We start from the raw sequence: 18,168 nt of genomic DNA, 5'->3' as shown, positions 1-18,168 counted from the left end.
CAAAAACTCTTAGGGATTTTTGATTAAACACAGGCGTTGCCAATGGTTTTGTCAGTTGAGGAGATAACAACCCACCTTACATCGATTGAATGGACTCAAATTCATGGGTTTTGATTGAATAGCTTGAACAAAAAGCTTGGTGAGTTCCATCGGTGTGAGAGGCAGCTGAGAAGTCCATGGTGGTTGTCGGTCGCATTGTTCCTTGCAAAGTGGCTTAGTGATTTCCACTAATATAAACATTTACCTGTTTCGATGAAACTTCTATTTTCCTTTTTCCTTTTTTTCCTCTATCTAATTTTTCAAATTCGTGTGATAAATGGCAACTTGTGATGCTTGATTTTTCATTCAGACAGTATATTTGCGTGTTGCCTTTTAGTGTAGTCTCTTCTCCTTTTTTCCCGAGGTGCATTAGAGCTTGAGTACTTTGATGTGGTGATGGGTTTGATACAAAATTATGCACATCTACCCTAAGCCATGAACTGTAAGGTAGCTCTATGGGAAAGTCTTTAAGAAAAGTGTAAAAGATTTGCGAGTGTCCCAGCTTCCCACATGCATAACAAAAGTCCGACAACCATTCATATTTGAAAGAGACCCAAGTGTCAATACTATAATCTCTAGAAACCTTGCTTTATTGGTTTGGTTATGTTTATTTCCACCTTCATCCTAATGAATTTTTTACAAGCTATCCCAAACTCTGGATCTACATCCACTTCAACCAACTTCCCTATAGCATTGCCAATCTTAGTAGCATTTTCGATTGTCATATGATCAAAAGTGAGTCTATGAACTTGTACGTGAAACATTGAAGAATTTAAACAAATTTCATGCCACGTAGAGCCTAGGGGCCACGGTTTTAAAATGAGAATATGAGCTTTAAAATTCCACGAAGCTTTGTTGAAGATCCTCTGTTTGTCTTGTGGACTTTGATAAGTGAAAATTAAGAGATTTACCTTTAAGTCTTCAATGTGATTTTTTATTTTTATTTTATTATTATTTATTATTATTATTATTATTTTTAAAAAGAAATTCAAGCTGCTTTGAAGCTTGCTTGCGTGCAGGAGATTTTGTTTAGAGGACGTGTTGCTACAATCTTCCCACTAATGCTAACTCTGTGGTAACCTTTGCATAGTCTGAGGCTGGTTCGAGGTTTTGAATCTTAGATCCTGCCAGGAGAGCTTCCGTTTGATTGATTAATGAGTCCATATCCATGCCGAAACTGGTGTTGTTATTTCTTGGTTTTTGGTTGAGTAGTGTGTTTGAAGTTGTGGGAGGTTATGAAACTGTATGGGTGGTTGAGGGAGGTGAAGGTTTAGGTTGGTTTTCAGTACTCCAGAGAAACGAGTAGAGAGACTCCAGATAGAGACGAGTAGCTCTCCTTCACATTCTACTTATTTGCTCTATCCAGGTGAATAGTTGGGACTCTTCCACATTATACTACTTTTACAGCATTAACACCTTGGAAAAAGTTGGGTAAAATATGAGTATATGATATTGCAAATGAAAAAAGGGGGGCATTTCTCATTTGATTTTTCTGGCGACAGAGTCTCGTGTCAACGTCTCAAAACACAATTTCTATATATAAAAATATATAATGACAAAAAATCGAGATATTGGAAAGAAATGTGGGTCAAGAATAATCTGATCTAAGATGAAAAAAAAAAAAAGAAGAATACATTTACCGCTAGTAAGATAATATTGGTATGTTTAAAACCGGTAGCAATCTGGAGATCTGGGCAGGAAGCCAGCCATTTCTCTTATCGAAATCCCCGGCAGCAAAATCCGAGGTCACCCACCAGCTTCTATACCCCAAATTCATTATCCATGAGAAGCTCTAAACGCCAATTGGAAAATTCCAGAGCGGGCAAGGGATCCCAAAGAAGTAGAAGACTATTATTCTCCATAGTTTATTCTATTGAGAGCTGTTGGAAACCTGGCTCTCATGTGTACTATCCAATAAATCCTGCCAAAAGAATTTCTTCAAAGAAAGCTCCTGCAGCATTACGATAACACAGATTGATTATATAGTGGTGGCAATTAAGAGAACCAAATATCCAGCATCAGCAACAAACAACATAGCCAATACAGCAAAAGAGACCACCAAGTCATTGTCACCTTTCACACGTAGCAACAATGGCAATTTAAATGACCTCCCTCGATTTTTGGTTTATCGGTCCCTTTTTTTGAGAAGATGGATACATTTCATCGACAATTAAAAAAAGGAAGTCAGCGGTGGTTATTCATCTAATGAGCCTAGTTAGAGGGAGACTAAGAAAATCTTGGAAGCTTAAACGCTAGAGAAGTATAAAATGGCCGTCACCCAATGTCAAAGTGCTTTAAAAAAGAAACTTGAGATCCTTGACGTCCCTCGTGGTGTCTTTGAGACGTTAGTCACTTCTTTCCTTTCACATGCATCATGTAAAACAAATTGGAATCATTTTCCACAATGTCTTGATATGATGGCCATCAACCCAGTCTTCCAAACAAACAAACCCAACCCCCCCCCCCCCCCCCCCCCCCCCCCCCCCCCCGCACCCCCCGGGGGCCCTTGGAGCGGTGGCAAGGCATCACTCAACTAGTCTTGATTAATTTTGAAGGACATAGCACCTTGTGCCCCAAAATAAGACTTAACCTATACTTCTTACCCCTGCTCAGACTTCAGAACAACATAGCCTTCATTCTGCTTCAATCCTATCCTTCACAAATAACATAACAAAGTAAGTGTCAAGCAGTGTCCAACTTCAGCCTTACCCAGCTCCCACAAAAGTAGCATGAAGTTCCCCCCCGGCCTCCTCATATAACTAGTCACCATTGCTAACTTTAAAAAGACCTTTCTTCACCTTTAACACCCCACCCAGAAGCAGAAAATGTCTGGAACTTTTCTGATCTCTCCAATCCCACTTAGTTATACCACGCAGAAACAGAGACAGGCTTGAGGCTTTTCCAAAGGTGAGCCTCTCGAAGAGACTACCTTCTTCTAACCCAGCCCAGGCCCTTGGTAAGAGAGGATACAAGGAATAATAAATTGTTGGTCAAAACATTAGTAATTCCAACTCCCGGTCTGTTCCTCTCCCAAGATTGATCACAGTGACAGAGAGCTACAATAAGTCGGATTATTCAATAAAATTTACCTTTTCTCCCATTCCAAATATTAGATTAATCTGACTCGTGGAAAATAACCACCCACATCCAAGTAACATAGATGCCACAAAATCAAGTGGGTTCAGATTGGTCGATAATATATAGAGGTTCCTCTCTTTCAAAATCAATAATATGGTTGGCTTGTTAGAAGAGTAGTTTGAATTGTAGCCTTTGCTCAATGCACTTGACATGGTTATTTTGCTTGCTGTGCAGCTCCCAATAAATTCAAAACTAGAATCACACAATTTCCAATTGCCAAATTGTAATAGAATGCAGCAGAATTAAAACAGCAGGGGAGTAGAGAAGAAGTAACATACTCAGGAGTAACTTTAGGTGGGCAGAAGGGGCTGTCTCTCATCAGATCCAACACGATGACTTGCCTATAAAGACACAAGTTAATAAGGAAGCACTTAAGTGAGTAGAACATAAGGAAACTCTACAAACTAAGGTCTGAAGATTCATACCTCTTCATTTGCTCCTGCTGCCATATTTATGAAAGAATCCTTTGACCTGATGAGGAAATAATATATTGGTAATTGCAATGGAGGATAAAGATGTACAAGTCATGAAGCTGCCCAAAACCCAGCTGAAGCAAATAATCCTAAAATTCCCAACTTGCAAAATCACATCAAAATATCTGCAAAAAAGTGAGCACTTACCTGTGGTTATTGTGGACATCTATCAATTCCATCTTCCCATTTTGCTGTTCGTCTCTGACTTTAGATAGGGGTGAAAAGAACTAATGGGACAAAAAGAAGCAGAAGATATCAACAAAAAGACAACCAATAAAAATACGTATCTCTTTTATCTAGTTTTTCATCCCTCAAAAAGTGTCTCAAAGTACCTGGTGCATCGAGATGAAGACAATTGAAATTCCTAACAGAAAATTTACAGTCAAAGTATGACCAAACAATGCAGCAGATGCTATGCCTGTAAAGATTGTCGCAACTGTCGACGAGTACTTCTTCAAAATTGTATCTGAACATATCAGACAACACTCAATATATATGATTACTATAATTATGCACAAGATGCAAGTAAAAAATATTTGTCATTAACAAGTCTCTAGCAAACTTTTTTTTTTCTAAATGCTTGGATAAAACAAAAATCTGCTTTGAATGGATGCTACGTTACATGTATGGATATGCAATAGATTTTGAACTGGAATACTCCATGCAAAAATAAAAAAATAGGAGAACAATCAAAATACAAAACAAAAGCAAAACAAAAAACAGGGTTTTTTTTTTTTTTTTTTTTTTTTGGGGGAGGGGGGGGGGGGGGGGGGGGGGGGGGTGGAATCAAATAGTTGGCTGAAACATGAACCTGCGTATTTGAAGAAAAAAGATGACAGAATTCCTTGCGCTGCATTATTAGCTATTAAAAGCATAGTAGCTTTTGAATGACCTTGCAAGATATCAAAGCTACTAGGACCTGAAACATTTGAGTAACATAGTGAGGCCCACAGCCTAGTTTGATTAAATATCTCATAAAAACAAAAGCAACACAATCATTGACAAAGGATACCACATTAAGAGACATGCAATTGGCTTCACTATGCTCGACATTGTTCTTGAGGACAAAGTTCAACCATAATGGAGTTTTAAAGACAATGGGAGCAACCACCCAATCATTGTATCAGAAGAAACCATTTCAATTCTACTTTCATTTCCCGTAATGGACAACCATTTTAATTTTCACAATTTACTCTCAACAGGATTACCAACAGATCATTCTTTATCCCACACACTACCATGTAATATTTAGAGAACCGTTGAAGATGGCTATAGAAGACTATTTTTCACAATAAATTTAACATGAGTAACTAATAAAACATGAGAGGAAACAGAAAAATATTCGACCACAAACAAGAAATTCAATTAGGTAATACAATCAACCACATGAAAGGAAAATTAAAATAGGGGGCAGGGATACTGGTAATATCATCTTATCTTATCTGGCGTGTACTTTCGATACACTACTGTTAAGTGGGTTAGATCCAAATATCACATCCGAGCCCTAAAACCCTGAGGCTATGACTAAGTTCAAGCCCTAGGCCTACAGGACCATAGTTTCTTGCATAATTATCTTGTATTACATTTTTTTATAACTAATTATCTTGTATTACATATATTATGTTGGGTGGATAATTGATAGAGGCTTTTGGTTGTGTTATCAGAAATTAATCACTTAAGATAAGTTTCAAAAAAGGAATTTTATCTAAAACCAATTCATAGACAGCTTGGTGTATGCAAGAGGCATGGGAATCTGTGGACCATCTTTTATCATATTGTCAGGTGGCTAGTGCTCTATGGAATGAAATCTTCTGTCAGGTTGGGTTGGCTTGGGTTATGCCCAAAAGCATGGTAGATATTTTAAACTCACGTAGAGGAATAGATGGCAGTCCACAAATTGCAGCAGTGTAGAAAATGGTTCCCATATTTCTCATTTGGTGAATCTGTAAGAATATTCTACGTGATTTTCTTGTACCTTTTTCTATTTCTAGCTAGATGACTCCCTTGTACACACCTCGTTGCATGTGGATTGCGCATTTTAGTGCTTTTTAATAAAATGTTTAGAACTCATCAAAAAGGAAGTATCTACAAACAACTGGTTTTTGATACAATGATTATACAAATACTAATTTAGGTACATTTATTTGCCAGAGAAATATAATCTGAAATACACTGCAATCATATAAGAAAGATTCGTGTCCATACCTTTGAAAACTACAGTTCCCAATATTCCTAGAAAGTTGAATATAGCACCATACCCATACAGAAATAAGTTCTGCAAGCCAAATATGGAGATTCAAAATTTTGAAAATAACTTGCCCAGAATACACTTCAATTAATTGCTAAATATCAGAACTTAGATACAACAAGATTCTGGATGTAAGATATGGACCAAAAGTATAAAACATATTTAGTATGCTGTAGGTAAGGAAGGTTGACCCAAATATGACTGCCAATTAATACACTATCCTCTTGAAGTCAATTAACCAAACCAAAAGAACAGGACCAGGAGCTCCAATGAACCCAATGTCACTGGTAGCCATGGTAAACTGTGTGCTTTCTTGACTTTCAACAGCAGAATTAAAGGGAACTTCAACTTTCTAAGGCTAGCCCATATTAAAGATAAAAACTTTATCTTGGGACCAACAATTTCAAATTCCAGCCCAGGTCTCATAACTGCACCCAAATGTCACTTGGTATGCTTTGATGACCACAATGGGTACCTCTTCCAAGATAAATTATGAAAGCATTAACAAAACATTTTCAGGAAAGGAAAGCATAATTCAAAGTTTGATAAAGGAGCAAAACTTACGCTGCTTCAAGTACAAATTTCTAGATGGTACTTGCTATATTCCTTGAATAAAATAATCAAATAATGCAACGCCAAGCCTTAAATTGTTGTCAAGACAAAACATAGAAATCATTTATACTCAATCTTAGTGTATCACCTGGAGGTAAATGCTTGTATCATATTGGCTTTTCAGAGCATATTCATTGTAGACGGAGGCCATGGACGGGACAGTTACCTGTAAAATAAATCATTTACAAATTATATTAGCCACTAACATTCACAAAGTTTAAAAAATAAGAAACACAACTGTAAACAGAGAGTAGAGAGTAGTTCCTCCAAAGTTCCTTCATATTGAGCATTCCAGCAGCATATTAAGAAAGAGAACAGAGACCAGAAGTAACTTACAAAGATCAGTGTGCAGATGTATGCACCTGTGGCAACAGGAAGACCCAAAGCAGTAGTACCTTCAGGTAAAGAACGCAACTGATTTACGCTAATACCAATGAGCAACAGAGCAAGAGCTTCCCACTGTAACAAGCAAATAAATCAGTTCCACACAGACAAGAAGCAAGGAATAAAGAGGTGTATTTTCAAAGGTGAGCCTAAAAGGAGCTACATTGCCCACTCTCACACAACAATAAGAAGAGCAAACATGGTCAGACATAACATTTCTTCATTTTTGCTGGAAAAAAACATGAGAAGCAATAAAGATATAGCACTAACCTGAATTATGGAAAATCGGCGTCTCATTATAATCTTTAACAAAACAGCAATTACTAAAACCTGCATGTCCATGGCCAACTATCAAGATCTTTACAAGAATTCTACTTTATTGACATAAGAATTTAACAAGAATAGAAGTGAATATTGAAGGAAAGCTTCCAACAAATCACTAAACTAAAATTCAGGCTGAGTAACTAAGCTTTCTTTATCATTTCACAGGGTATTTGATGAGGATCAATCCAAAAATTACACATTGAGGAATTTTTGATACAGGGTATCATCTGATCCAACAATTACACATCAAACGATTAAAACTCATCTTTGCAGCCATAAAGGTGAGGAAATTTTTACACAGGGTATCCTCAGATCCAACAATTACACATCAAACGATTAAAACTCATGTTTGCAGCCATAGAGGCTTCTGCAGGATGGTGAAAACAACACTTAAATATGCCAAAAATATTGTACAAGCAAGCAAGAATGTGTTAAATCCAGCTAAACCATCATAATCAGTGGACAGTGAAAAAATGGAATACAAATGAGTATTCCCTGCCCATACTTTAAAAAAGAAAAAAAAAAAAAAACACAGTAGTTCCCTAGAGCAGGACGCATTGCTGTGTGAGATATTCAAACAGAAAAAGCTAAGCAAATCGAAGGGAAGATCACTAAGATGCCATTAACAAGCATAATGGATAGCAAGCTACCTTCATGTTGCTCAGCATCTTCACTGTTGCAGGATTGAAATATAGCTGCACAATTAATGACCGACTATTACTTAGTTTATGATTTTAATGAAACATACAAGTTCTCAGAATACCCATAACCGGATATATTAATATGCAGACTATTCAACATAATTATCAATCCTCATAAATATATATATTTAGTAAAACACGAGAATTATACAAAATTTCATATAAAATTCTATGATTATCAAATGTCAACCGATCTCTTTCAAGTGCATTTTAAAGCAGCATCTCTGATTCTCCAGTCAGCAATTACAGTAGTTGAGTTCCCTAGGTGGGTCATGGTACAATGGCTACCAAGCTTAGGTATGCCATTCTGTAGTAAATTACCATGCATTTGAACAATCTGGAGAAAGGTTACATTTCTTCTGGGTTAGTATAACTGGCATTAGTGCAGCCTGCTCTCCCTAACCTATATCTCTTCTTTCATGTTGAGTTTTCCATATATATGGCATCTCAGAGCTTTGCAATTATATGAATTCTAATTACAATGGTAAAATCTAGTTTCGTAAGTCCTAACCATCTAACAAACACCCGTTGATGGCTCAACAGAAAAAGAACTAAGGCATGCACTTACGTCACTGGATGAGCATCTAGAATTCTGCTTCAGTAGTGCCTAGGCACCCGAATTCCTAGTCCTAAAATGACAACCTGGATGTTCAACATTGCCAGGCACCTGTTTATGCATGATATTGACAATAAAGTTTGTAGAAGACTTATGTCAATATTCAAAGAAAATACTGTGTGCATGAGCATGAGTGTACCATAATTTGACATGCTATCTAAAAGCAAAATCATACTCTAAGGAGGGCTATGTCAGGATTTACCTGCATCGTAAACTTTAGATAGTTATTAATAGCATAGAGAAGTGCTGGAACAGCAAGAAGCACGTTGTTTCGAGCTGCCTACAAGAAGAAATCTTATTTCTTACATTAGATGTCTCTATGTGTGAGTTCTCAAAGTAAACAGCAAACAAGAGAAGTCAAAGATGCATGTCAAATATACAGGATGAGAACAAAAAACAAAAGAAAGTCTGAATTTTGAATTAGAGATCAAGTATGCAAACAATAAACAAGAATTGAACATTCTAAGTACCACATCAGGCCATGCAAATGAAAAATGAAATACTTACTCTTTGTAAGGGTCAGAGACTATTTGCAATATATTAAGAAAGTGGTGAATGGGATCCCATATTACTTAGAAAAGAGCAGTTAAGGCACTTTATTATGTTTCCAAGGGACTCCAATTGTAATTTTGACTAGTCATTTTGGAGCATAGGCTTAAATGTGGATTGGGTTGTCTTTGGGTCATTACAAATGGTATCAAAGACAAACCCAACTAGAAGGGTGGGACTTGAGCCATGTCACCTATGATGGGTCCCACATTTTTATTTATTTATTTTTTGGGTGGGGCTGGGGGGGTGGAGAAGTTTGAGCCCTTTACAATGGTACAAAATGATTCCAATTGTAGCCTTGACCAGTCATTTCAGGGGATATGCACTTCAGCTTTCCTTAGGTCATTACAATATCACCAACAAACAATGCTCCTCTATATTGATAGATCAAAGATCATCTCAAGGAGTCAAGTGACGTACCAAAGCAGAGGTTTTATAGTCCTAATATTACCTAATCACATTTAAGCACTTAGGCACCTACCAAAGGCCGAATTGGACAATTTACAGCCATTCATGCAGAGTTTACCAAACCCGTCATTTTATATGCATGCCAAATATCATTTTCTAACCATCATATACAGAGTATAAGAAAGTTGGAATAAACATGTTATAAGGGAAGGAATTGAAAAGCATATCAACTTCTTTTGAATTTATACAAATTAACTTAATAACCATCAAATTGATGCCTGATTTGTTTCGAAACTCTGTACACACATATTTTGTATGAATCAACGCCCAATAGAATTGGAGGCTGCAAAAAGGAAGCCTACATTTTCCTTGTATCCATGTGCTCCCTTATCAAGTATAATTTCAGTTTCATTTTAACCATTCTTTTATTCAAGATCAACAATAATATCCCACCTCCATGTCCTTAATATAAGAGGAATAATATTGAAACCATCAAGTTTTTATAAAATCAAAACTAGAGAACTGCAAGAGAGCTCCCTCCATGAATACTTGTTCGATAAATAATAAGAATTTCATTAAAAAGTGAAAAGGCTCATTCCAAGTACAACAAGATGTGTATAAGAAAATCATACGGCCAGAGCTCCCTCCATGGATATCTGGGTATCTATATCTCAATTAACACAGCACTTTTAAAACACCCCATATGCAAGTCTAAACAGTCATCCTCTCCACTGATAAATCTAAAACTTGGAAAAGCATGGTTTAGTCTTATTATTATGAAAAATATGTCTTGTTTGAAAACTAAGAGTTATGCAACATATAAAAATAAAAATAAAAATAAAAATAAAATCCAACATCTTATTTCAAAATTTGAAGAACATAAATGTCGTGAGACCAGTGATACTTCTACCTGCACAAATGTGGAAATCGAGAGAAGAGGCTTCTCCCCTACTTTTTGATTCCTAGCCTGCAAAATAAACAAAAACCTTACCAAGAATATAGAAGCTCTTGCCCTTTAAGATGTGTAACATGATGCATATTGGAAACTATTCTCCAAGACTGTATAGTAAGTGAGAAAGTTATTCCAACTACCAGACCAAAACCTTCTCTCTCGCCCTTCACACACAAATAAAACACTATCATCTCCATCACATGCCAGAACCAAACAACATTTACTAACAACAATAAGTCTACCTACTCAAGATTGCAAAGTCAATAAAGTGACTTGATTTTACTTATAAAACTCAATTCATATATGTTCTGAAAAAGAAATGATATAACAAGAAAGATAAAGAACTAAACAAATGTACCTGCAATATGAGCATAACAACGGCAAAGATAACCTTTGCAACCTCTGTTAAAAAATTAACACTAATTGGGCTAAACTTGAAACTCCCATCCACCTTGGACATATAAACCAGAATAGGCTGCAGATAAAAAAGAGCATAAAACATTTCAGATCATCTAGAACTAAAGACAGAACTTCCCAAAGGAATCATAGCAAAGTTGTGGCATTCAATTAACAACCTGGACCAAGATCTCACATGTAATTTGACTTATGAACATGGATGGGCAACTTGTCTCCCATTTTTGTAAAAATTTTACAGATTTGGTAACCACAAGAGATGATAGCAGGATGTTTAAATAATTAAATCGGTACAAATCAACAAGGTAGAAAAGACAGTGATGGGAATGGCAATGGCAACGGCAATAATATTATTGCCGGCAGCTACAACAATGGCAGTGGCTTAGTACTTAGCAGTTCTGGTGGTAGAAGTTGGGAAGAGGTGAATGGGAGCACCATCATGGTGATGGTTTGACCATGTCAGTGTAGCTAGGTGGCAACAACAGACTATACCGCAGGCAGTAGCAATAATTTGGCATTTGTTCGTTGATGGTGGTAGGGTGCCAACAGCAATGATAATTGCAGGTGATAATGTTGGTGGTACCTGTGATGGTACTAGTGCATATAGTTGTGGCAGTTTACTCAGCCATGTTATGTCATGTAGAAAGCCTTTTAAAAGATTTTGGAAAACTCAAATATATATTTCTTAATTTCTACTTAATATAAACTTGTTCTCCATAAGAGACAACAAAATACACAAAGGTTACAAATTTTATTAACACTTGTTCATGGGAACAAAATGAAAACAATGATTAGAGATCATCTAGTGTTCAACCGAAAGAATATTTTTAAAATTTTGTAAATTATGAAAAAGAAAACAAGCATTTCAATCACCAAAAGCGCTTTGGCTGACCAACCATGTTCTATTGACTTGTTTTCAAAACAAGCGAGTCCATAAGCTAAGATAAAGAACTAGGTTTCAACTGAAGTTACAAGTTTCAAGTGCAGAAATCAGCCTAAATTCAAAATTCATTCAACCCCAAACCAGCAACCATAAAGAAAAAAAAAATCTAAAATAAGTCAAACCAGCACTTGACCCATATTGAAACCTTAGTGTGATGAGGAAATGGAAGCATCCCATACAATCCGTATTGAATTAGGAATACTTAATTCTCTTACTTTATGAAACACAACTGTTCTGAGTCTAGTGAGAGCCCAGACCTGGGAGGAGGGGGTTTGATACATGAGAGATTTATAAAATATTCTAAGCATTGAATGTTTACCTATCAGAGGAATCATAGATTACCAAACTTGCGGAGTATGACAGTAAAAATTTTACCAGTTCAGACATGCAAAATACCTGTAAACCAACTAGGAAACAATCACCAACAACCAAGATGATGTTGAGGGCACGTTGCTTGGATGATACCCTGCTCTTGTATTTATCATAAGCCCTAGACACAGTTTTGGCAGTAGGGGAAACCAACTTTGAATGGCAGACACTGCATTCTATCATCCCGTTGGTCATTGGTCCGTCCCAAAACTGTGACACTCTAACCAAAATTTTATCTGCAACCAGAAATTAGCTTATCACTATCCCTCTAGGGGTTGAACAAAACAAAATTGCTTAAAATCTATAATTGTCAAACTATTACAAATGCCTATCATAAACTACGTGTAGATAAACTGAAAATATTAAACATAGATGCAGATCAAAACAACAAAGGAGACACTTATGCTTCATATGGCTGCTAACAAATGTGGGGTATAAACGTAGAACCAAGATTTTGAATCTTAAGTTTTCCTCATTATTGAAAACAAAAAAATAAAAAAAATAAAAAGACTAGACCGACGGAAATATACAGTATGGTAAAAGGAAATCTTTTCAAAGTACAAAAGGCAAAGGCCCATATCATTTGTTTTCTTATCAAAAAGAAGTTTCTAAGCAATCAGACAGAATGTAAATGCAATGCAACTTCAATTATCCATTGCCAATAAAAAATTCTACAGCTATATTCAGTCGCATTTCATTAGAAACATAAGTCGCGGACAGTTCATCCAGATCTCCCTTCTAAACGATTTAAGAGCAACTCAGAAAAAAAACCTCATATAAACATACAGAGCTTAGATCTTGCTTCTTATGCAACAAAATGGAACTCCTAATACAAATATTAGCGCATTGCAAGCATAAAAAATAAAAATTTAAACAAACCAAATCATAAAAGCCACCTGATAAAAAATGCCTCCAAGCCGAGCATTAATCAAAGAAGTTCGTTCCGTCTCGTCGGCGGTGGAATTTCCCGCCAGATCGGCAACTCCGGCGCGGGAATTCAATTTGCCTCTATACACGATTCGTATTGCCGGCAGTGAACCTTGCAGCCAGATCCGCAATTCCGGTATCGGAATTCAATCCCTTTCTGTCCGGGCCTGAGATTAGAGCCTCGGTAGGATAAATGCGTAAGAGAATTTGGGGAACAAGAATACTCTCTCTTCTTATGGAATTCGGTTACACGCAGATGCGAGGAATATGCAGAGAGAGAGATATCTGGAATAGTACAGCAATTACTTTTTTTCTTTCTATTTTGCTTTGAATTCACCCAAACACCGTCTCCATGCCCTGTGTGCAGGAAAACGACCTACCGCCGCCAGCGAAGGATACTGGGTAACGGACCAATGAGGAGTGAAGCTTGTATATGAAGGAGTGGAGTCAAAGCAGAGTCGCGATTCGCGGGTGGATCGGGTAAGGTAGGAGGGTCGGTGACGGGATCGCCTCCTCTTAAATTAAGATGCAGATTTGTGTTTCAGGTTGGCTGTATCTTTCGCTTGATTTCAACTTGTTGCCCTCCCACGTTTAAAGTAGTTCGCTTTGTTCGTAATTATTTTCTTTTTCTTTTTCTTTTTTTTAAACTTCCGCCGGTTGCAGTCAGTCAAAACTGTGATCCCACAGTATGTCACAGTCGGGAAAATGTCGAAAGTAAAATTACATTTTTACACTCGCCGACATCTCACCACATCTAGGCAAGCGCGCATCCAGCAGAGGGCATTAATAGTCTAATCACAACTATCATGCTTTCTTACCAATTTTGTTGGGAGAAAAATCGAAGGTAGTGAAAGAGAGAATCTAAATTTTTAATTTTTTTTCTTGTATACACTGTATTGGGATTGAACCCGAGGGGACGTTTTATCGTAAAGAGTAATGGCATTGGTTTAGTGAATGTTGGCTTGCACTGAATTAGACAAAATCAAATTCTCCTGACTTTTAGCTAAGTAACCGAAAGAGATGCAATAACAAGTTTGTCTACTTTGTATGTTTTTAGTGTAAATTAAACTCTTTTTTGCGTTTCTTTTAAATTTCTTTTAAATATCTTTAAACATTTTTAATAAATAAAATAAAAATACCGATACATTAATAGTCACTTCTTAACTATTAGGTAAAACAAATTCATATAAAATAAAATAATATATATGAACTGTCAAATTGATGAAAAAAACTTAGGTAGTATAGTATCATTTTTCATAAATTTGACTTCAAATATACAAAGGTCATCTTAATTTTTTTTTTTTTTTCCTAACCGAAGAGTACAACTCACACATCTTAGAAGAAAATTTTGTACGATATTAAATTAGCCGAATATATTTACATTTCAAAAGAAAAAATCGTCGGAAGTGTGCACTATAAATTCTGGTAATTAAAATAAAATATAGTTTATTTGATTAAAAAATAAAATATAACCACTAGATCTGTAAAATATGATCAAAACAATTCTTAAAAAATATTAAAAGTTGCAATTAAATAATATTATATCATTATATAGAGTTTAAAAGGATAATGCAATGTGGATTAGGTTTTGAGTAGAATAGTCAAAATATAAAAAGTGTAATATTAGGCAAAATTTACCCAATGAGATAGCTAATCTAATACTATCTAATGCTTTAACTCCTCTCCTCCTATTAAATGTTCATGCATTTTTGGTTTTGTAATTTTTACTAATGCTTGATGTTGCGTCGTGTTTGTACGCCATTGGACCAGACTCTCAACAACTCGGATCCTCGATCTAAAGTCTGCAAACACAAAGGTAACTCCAAAGTCCAGTAGCCAAGGTGGTGGTTGGGTGGAGCCTCTGATGTCTAAATTAGTAGAGTTCAAATGAGAGGGTTCAAGGGCAATTGTAGTAAGCAAAGTCTAGAGAGTCTAACCCTCGTTTCAATGTTTGAGAGTTGCTTTTATACCTACGTTCAAGGTCAGAGACCCACGCCCTGTTGCCGGGTGGAAGGGTGTCTTCTTAGAGACCCTTTCTGTCATGCTGCATTTAATGCAGCGTAATCCCCTAATGAAGCAATTAATGCGGCATGATTCTCTAGTGTTTCCCATTGAGATGAAGTGTTTCCCTTCTCCTTCATTTGAGTAGCCTCTCGTGTTCCTAGAACCGTAACTCATCCTTGACCCGGCACCCCGTACCCAACTTGTAAGGGTAGGGAGTCTTCAATTGAGCCGCCAAGGGGCTTGGAGGATTTAGGCCCCCAGGTACTAGGCCTGGCTTCTTGGACCTTTAGGGGTTTAGGCAAGGTCCTCTTGACACCTGGTTTAGGCCTGTATTCTTAAACTTGAGGCTCCGGGAAAAATCCTCCAACAGTTACCCCACCAATTCCTACCAAAGTGGTTCGATGGGAATTCTTGCAGACACTCGTTTTCTCGCTTTTCCTCTTGATCGATTGTGGTTACTCCTACCTTCAGTGTTGTTAATTCATCCATTTAGTTGTTCCTTCACCTGTCCTGTCGCGATTGGTTCTCGTTCATTGTTGATGTGGCTCGACGATTCCCACTCCTTCTGTAATGGCACGGTCCAACGGTTTTCTCCAAGTACTTGATGGTGCATGTTCTGTCCTATCTGCATTGATGGTCTCAGACGGCTCTTGTCACGTCCTCTCCTTGTGCTTTGGATTTCCTATTTTATGTGGCATGGGGGTTCCTACAATCCCAGAATTTGAACCGTTCCTCCTAGTTGTGATGACCCGCTTTTGAGTGTATTTTCGCGGAAATAGTTGTTTTTATTTTAATTAATATATTAGTTATTTATTTTAATTTATTTGCGTTTTAACATTGTTTTTTTTTAATTTAATTGATGTTGTGTTTTATTTCTTTTAGTTGTTTACAGTTTTTAATCTCTTTTCGGCGGTTTAGTTTTGTTTCCCGGAATGAGGATTAGACCTCATCTCTTTTTCCCTATATCTCTTTTTCCTTTTTCCTTTTCTTTTTCCTTTTTCTCTTTTTTTTTCCTTCTTTCTTTTTCCTTTCTTTTTCTTTTTTTTCTTTTTTTTCTTTCTTTTCTTTTTCCCTCTCTCTCTCCCCGCGTCGACCCCCCTGGTCTCTCTCTCTCTTCTCTCTCCCTCACGCCGGAACCTTCAGCCGTTCGAACCGCCGCCGTCCGGCCACCGTGTGGCTCACCGCCGGCACCGTTCGGTTCCCCTCCCTCCGGCGCACCTTCCCACCAATTTCCACCCCCAACCGGCCGGCCGTTTGGCCGGAAAAGCCCTTTGAAGCCCGCACGGGTTTGGCTCCGATCCGCCGCCGTCGCTCCATCTCTGGCCACCATCTCTGGCCACCATTTCTTCACCACTTCATCACCGGTCTCTTGCCGTCCTAACCCACCTATTTCCGGCCACTAACGACCATCGGAACAGCTCCCACGAGCTAGCTTTCCTTTTTGGGAAATCCGGTCTCTTTCCGGCGATTCCGTCGCCACCCACGGCCAACCACCACTTCCAATAGCTTCACAACCATCCCTAGACCATTCCCTATCAATCCCAAGCTCTAGTTTGTCCCCGTTCAAAAGTGGGTTTTTCACAACCCACGGTCACAGTGAATTTTCACTGTGACGTTGCTTTTTTGCCACCGTTTGCAACGCCGCGTGTTTTCTAAAATTGCCATATAGCGCTGTAAGTATTTTCCAAACCCTATTTTCAGATTTAAACATATATTGCTCATTCAATAATTTTTATCTGTTGGTTGGTTGATTCCGGACTGAGTCCGAGGAGTTCGAGGGTCGGATGGATGGAGGACGGAGTTGCCTGTTTATTTGTTTTATGTTGTTGGATTATTTTATTATGTATTGTTATGGCATTGCATGGTGCATGCACGTGTGTTTGTGAAATAGTGTGAAAAGCATGTGTTTGGCGTAAGTGGTCTTACGGGTGCGTGTGTATCACGACCCCAAGCCGGGATGGGGTATTATCCCGGTGGAGCTCCTCTGGTCACTCGGGAGCGGAATAAACTGAGTGATGTCCCATGGGTCGTCGCTGGACGACGGGAGCGGGGGCTAGGGGTTGCTTGGCTATGAACGCGCCGGGCGCGGAACCGGGCATCGCTCTACGCACCGACTCCGTGGCCCTTCGCTGGTGAGGGCTAGAGGATGCTTGGCTACGAACGCGCGGGGCACGGAACTGGGCATCGCTCGTTAGGTGTTACATGCGTGGTGGTACTCTGCGGTGTGGCACTGGAGCTAGGGTGTGCGGATGACCCCTAGGGGAAGTCGTGGTGCATACGGATAATATGGATTCTGGATTGAGTTGGATAAAGGCCAAATGTGACTTTTGGCGTGTTTTTTGGAAAGGATGTGTTTTTGGGCCAAATGGGTTTTTTAGCGTGTGTGGAAAAATCGTGTTTTGTGGGCTTTGTGCATTGGGCATGTTTCATGCATATTGTTTGAGTTTTATGTGTTTTTATCTGGTAGTGTTTGGGTTTTACTTACCTGCGGTACCATTTTTGGTTCCGTAGCTTTTGGTGCAGAGTTTGAGGACGAAGAGGAGGAGGCTGAGCCCGAGGATGCGGCTCCGCCGGGTTGCTGATGATATGTTTTATATTTGTTTTAAAACTGTATTTGTGTTTTTGTAATATTTTATTTATGTAAGTTTTAAACAGCTTGTATTATGTTAAGAAAAATTCTGGTACTTAGTTAATGGCTTTCGTTATCCGCTGCGTGTTATTTCGTGCACATTTGTTGCTTTTGCACACACTTGGCACCCGTCGATGGGATGGTGACCCGGGTTGTCACCATCCGGACGTCTCGATTTCTCCGTGTTCGGGCGTGGGGATTTGGGGGCGTCACACTAGTGCATATAGTCCCTAGAGGGGCAGATCGTTCTATGCTACCGTTCTACACTGTTGTGTGTTGTCGAAACCTTTTTCATTTCCTGTACTCATCGTCTTCCTTCTCCCATTCAATGGCACCCAAGAATCCTTTTTGCACGCCCCAAAAAGGTTCTAAGGGCCCTAAACCCTCCAAACCCCCTAGTCCTTCACACATCCCAGCAGAGGCGGGGCTTTCAGAGAC

At 38.2% G+C, this 18,168-nt stretch overlaps 1 protein-coding gene across 2 annotated transcripts; it reads right to left on the bottom strand.

Annotated features, from left to right (window-relative positions):
- Positions 1-1,498: 1,498 nt before the first annotated feature.
- Positions 1,499-13,688, bottom strand: LOC122314406 (CMP-sialic acid transporter 2). 2 transcript variants are annotated; one of them, XM_043129984.1, is made up of 16 exons: positions 13,067-13,686; positions 12,198-12,406; positions 10,803-10,919; positions 10,403-10,459; positions 8,738-8,815; positions 7,869-7,913; positions 7,165-7,224; positions 6,847-6,969; positions 6,599-6,676; positions 5,856-5,925; positions 4,462-4,569; positions 3,983-4,116; positions 3,798-3,877; positions 3,603-3,648; positions 3,456-3,518; positions 1,499-1,990 (listed from the first exon to the last, which is right to left on the bottom strand). In XM_043129984.1, exons 2-15 carry the CDS (start codon positions 12,363-12,365, stop codon positions 3,468-3,470), a joined length of 1,215 nt encoding a protein of 404 aa, XP_042985918.1. In that variant the 5' UTR covers positions 12,366-12,406; positions 13,067-13,686; the 3' UTR covers positions 1,499-1,990; positions 3,456-3,467. The 2 variants fall into 2 exon arrangements, with proteins under 2 accessions (XP_042985918.1, XP_042985929.1); XM_043129995.1 differs by lacking the exon at positions 10,803-10,919 and having other exon boundaries at positions 13,067-13,688.
- Between the last annotated feature and the right edge of the window lie 4,480 nt (positions 13,689-18,168).

The sequence above is a fragment of the Carya illinoinensis genome, chromosome 1 (assembly GCF_018687715.1).
Source record: "Carya illinoinensis cultivar Pawnee chromosome 1, C.illinoinensisPawnee_v1, whole genome shotgun sequence".
Classification (NCBI taxonomy): domain Eukaryota; kingdom Viridiplantae; phylum Streptophyta; class Magnoliopsida; order Fagales; family Juglandaceae; genus Carya; species Carya illinoinensis.
The sequence above is the reverse complement of the archived record's forward strand: the minus strand, read 5'-3'. Positions and strand labels throughout refer to the sequence as shown.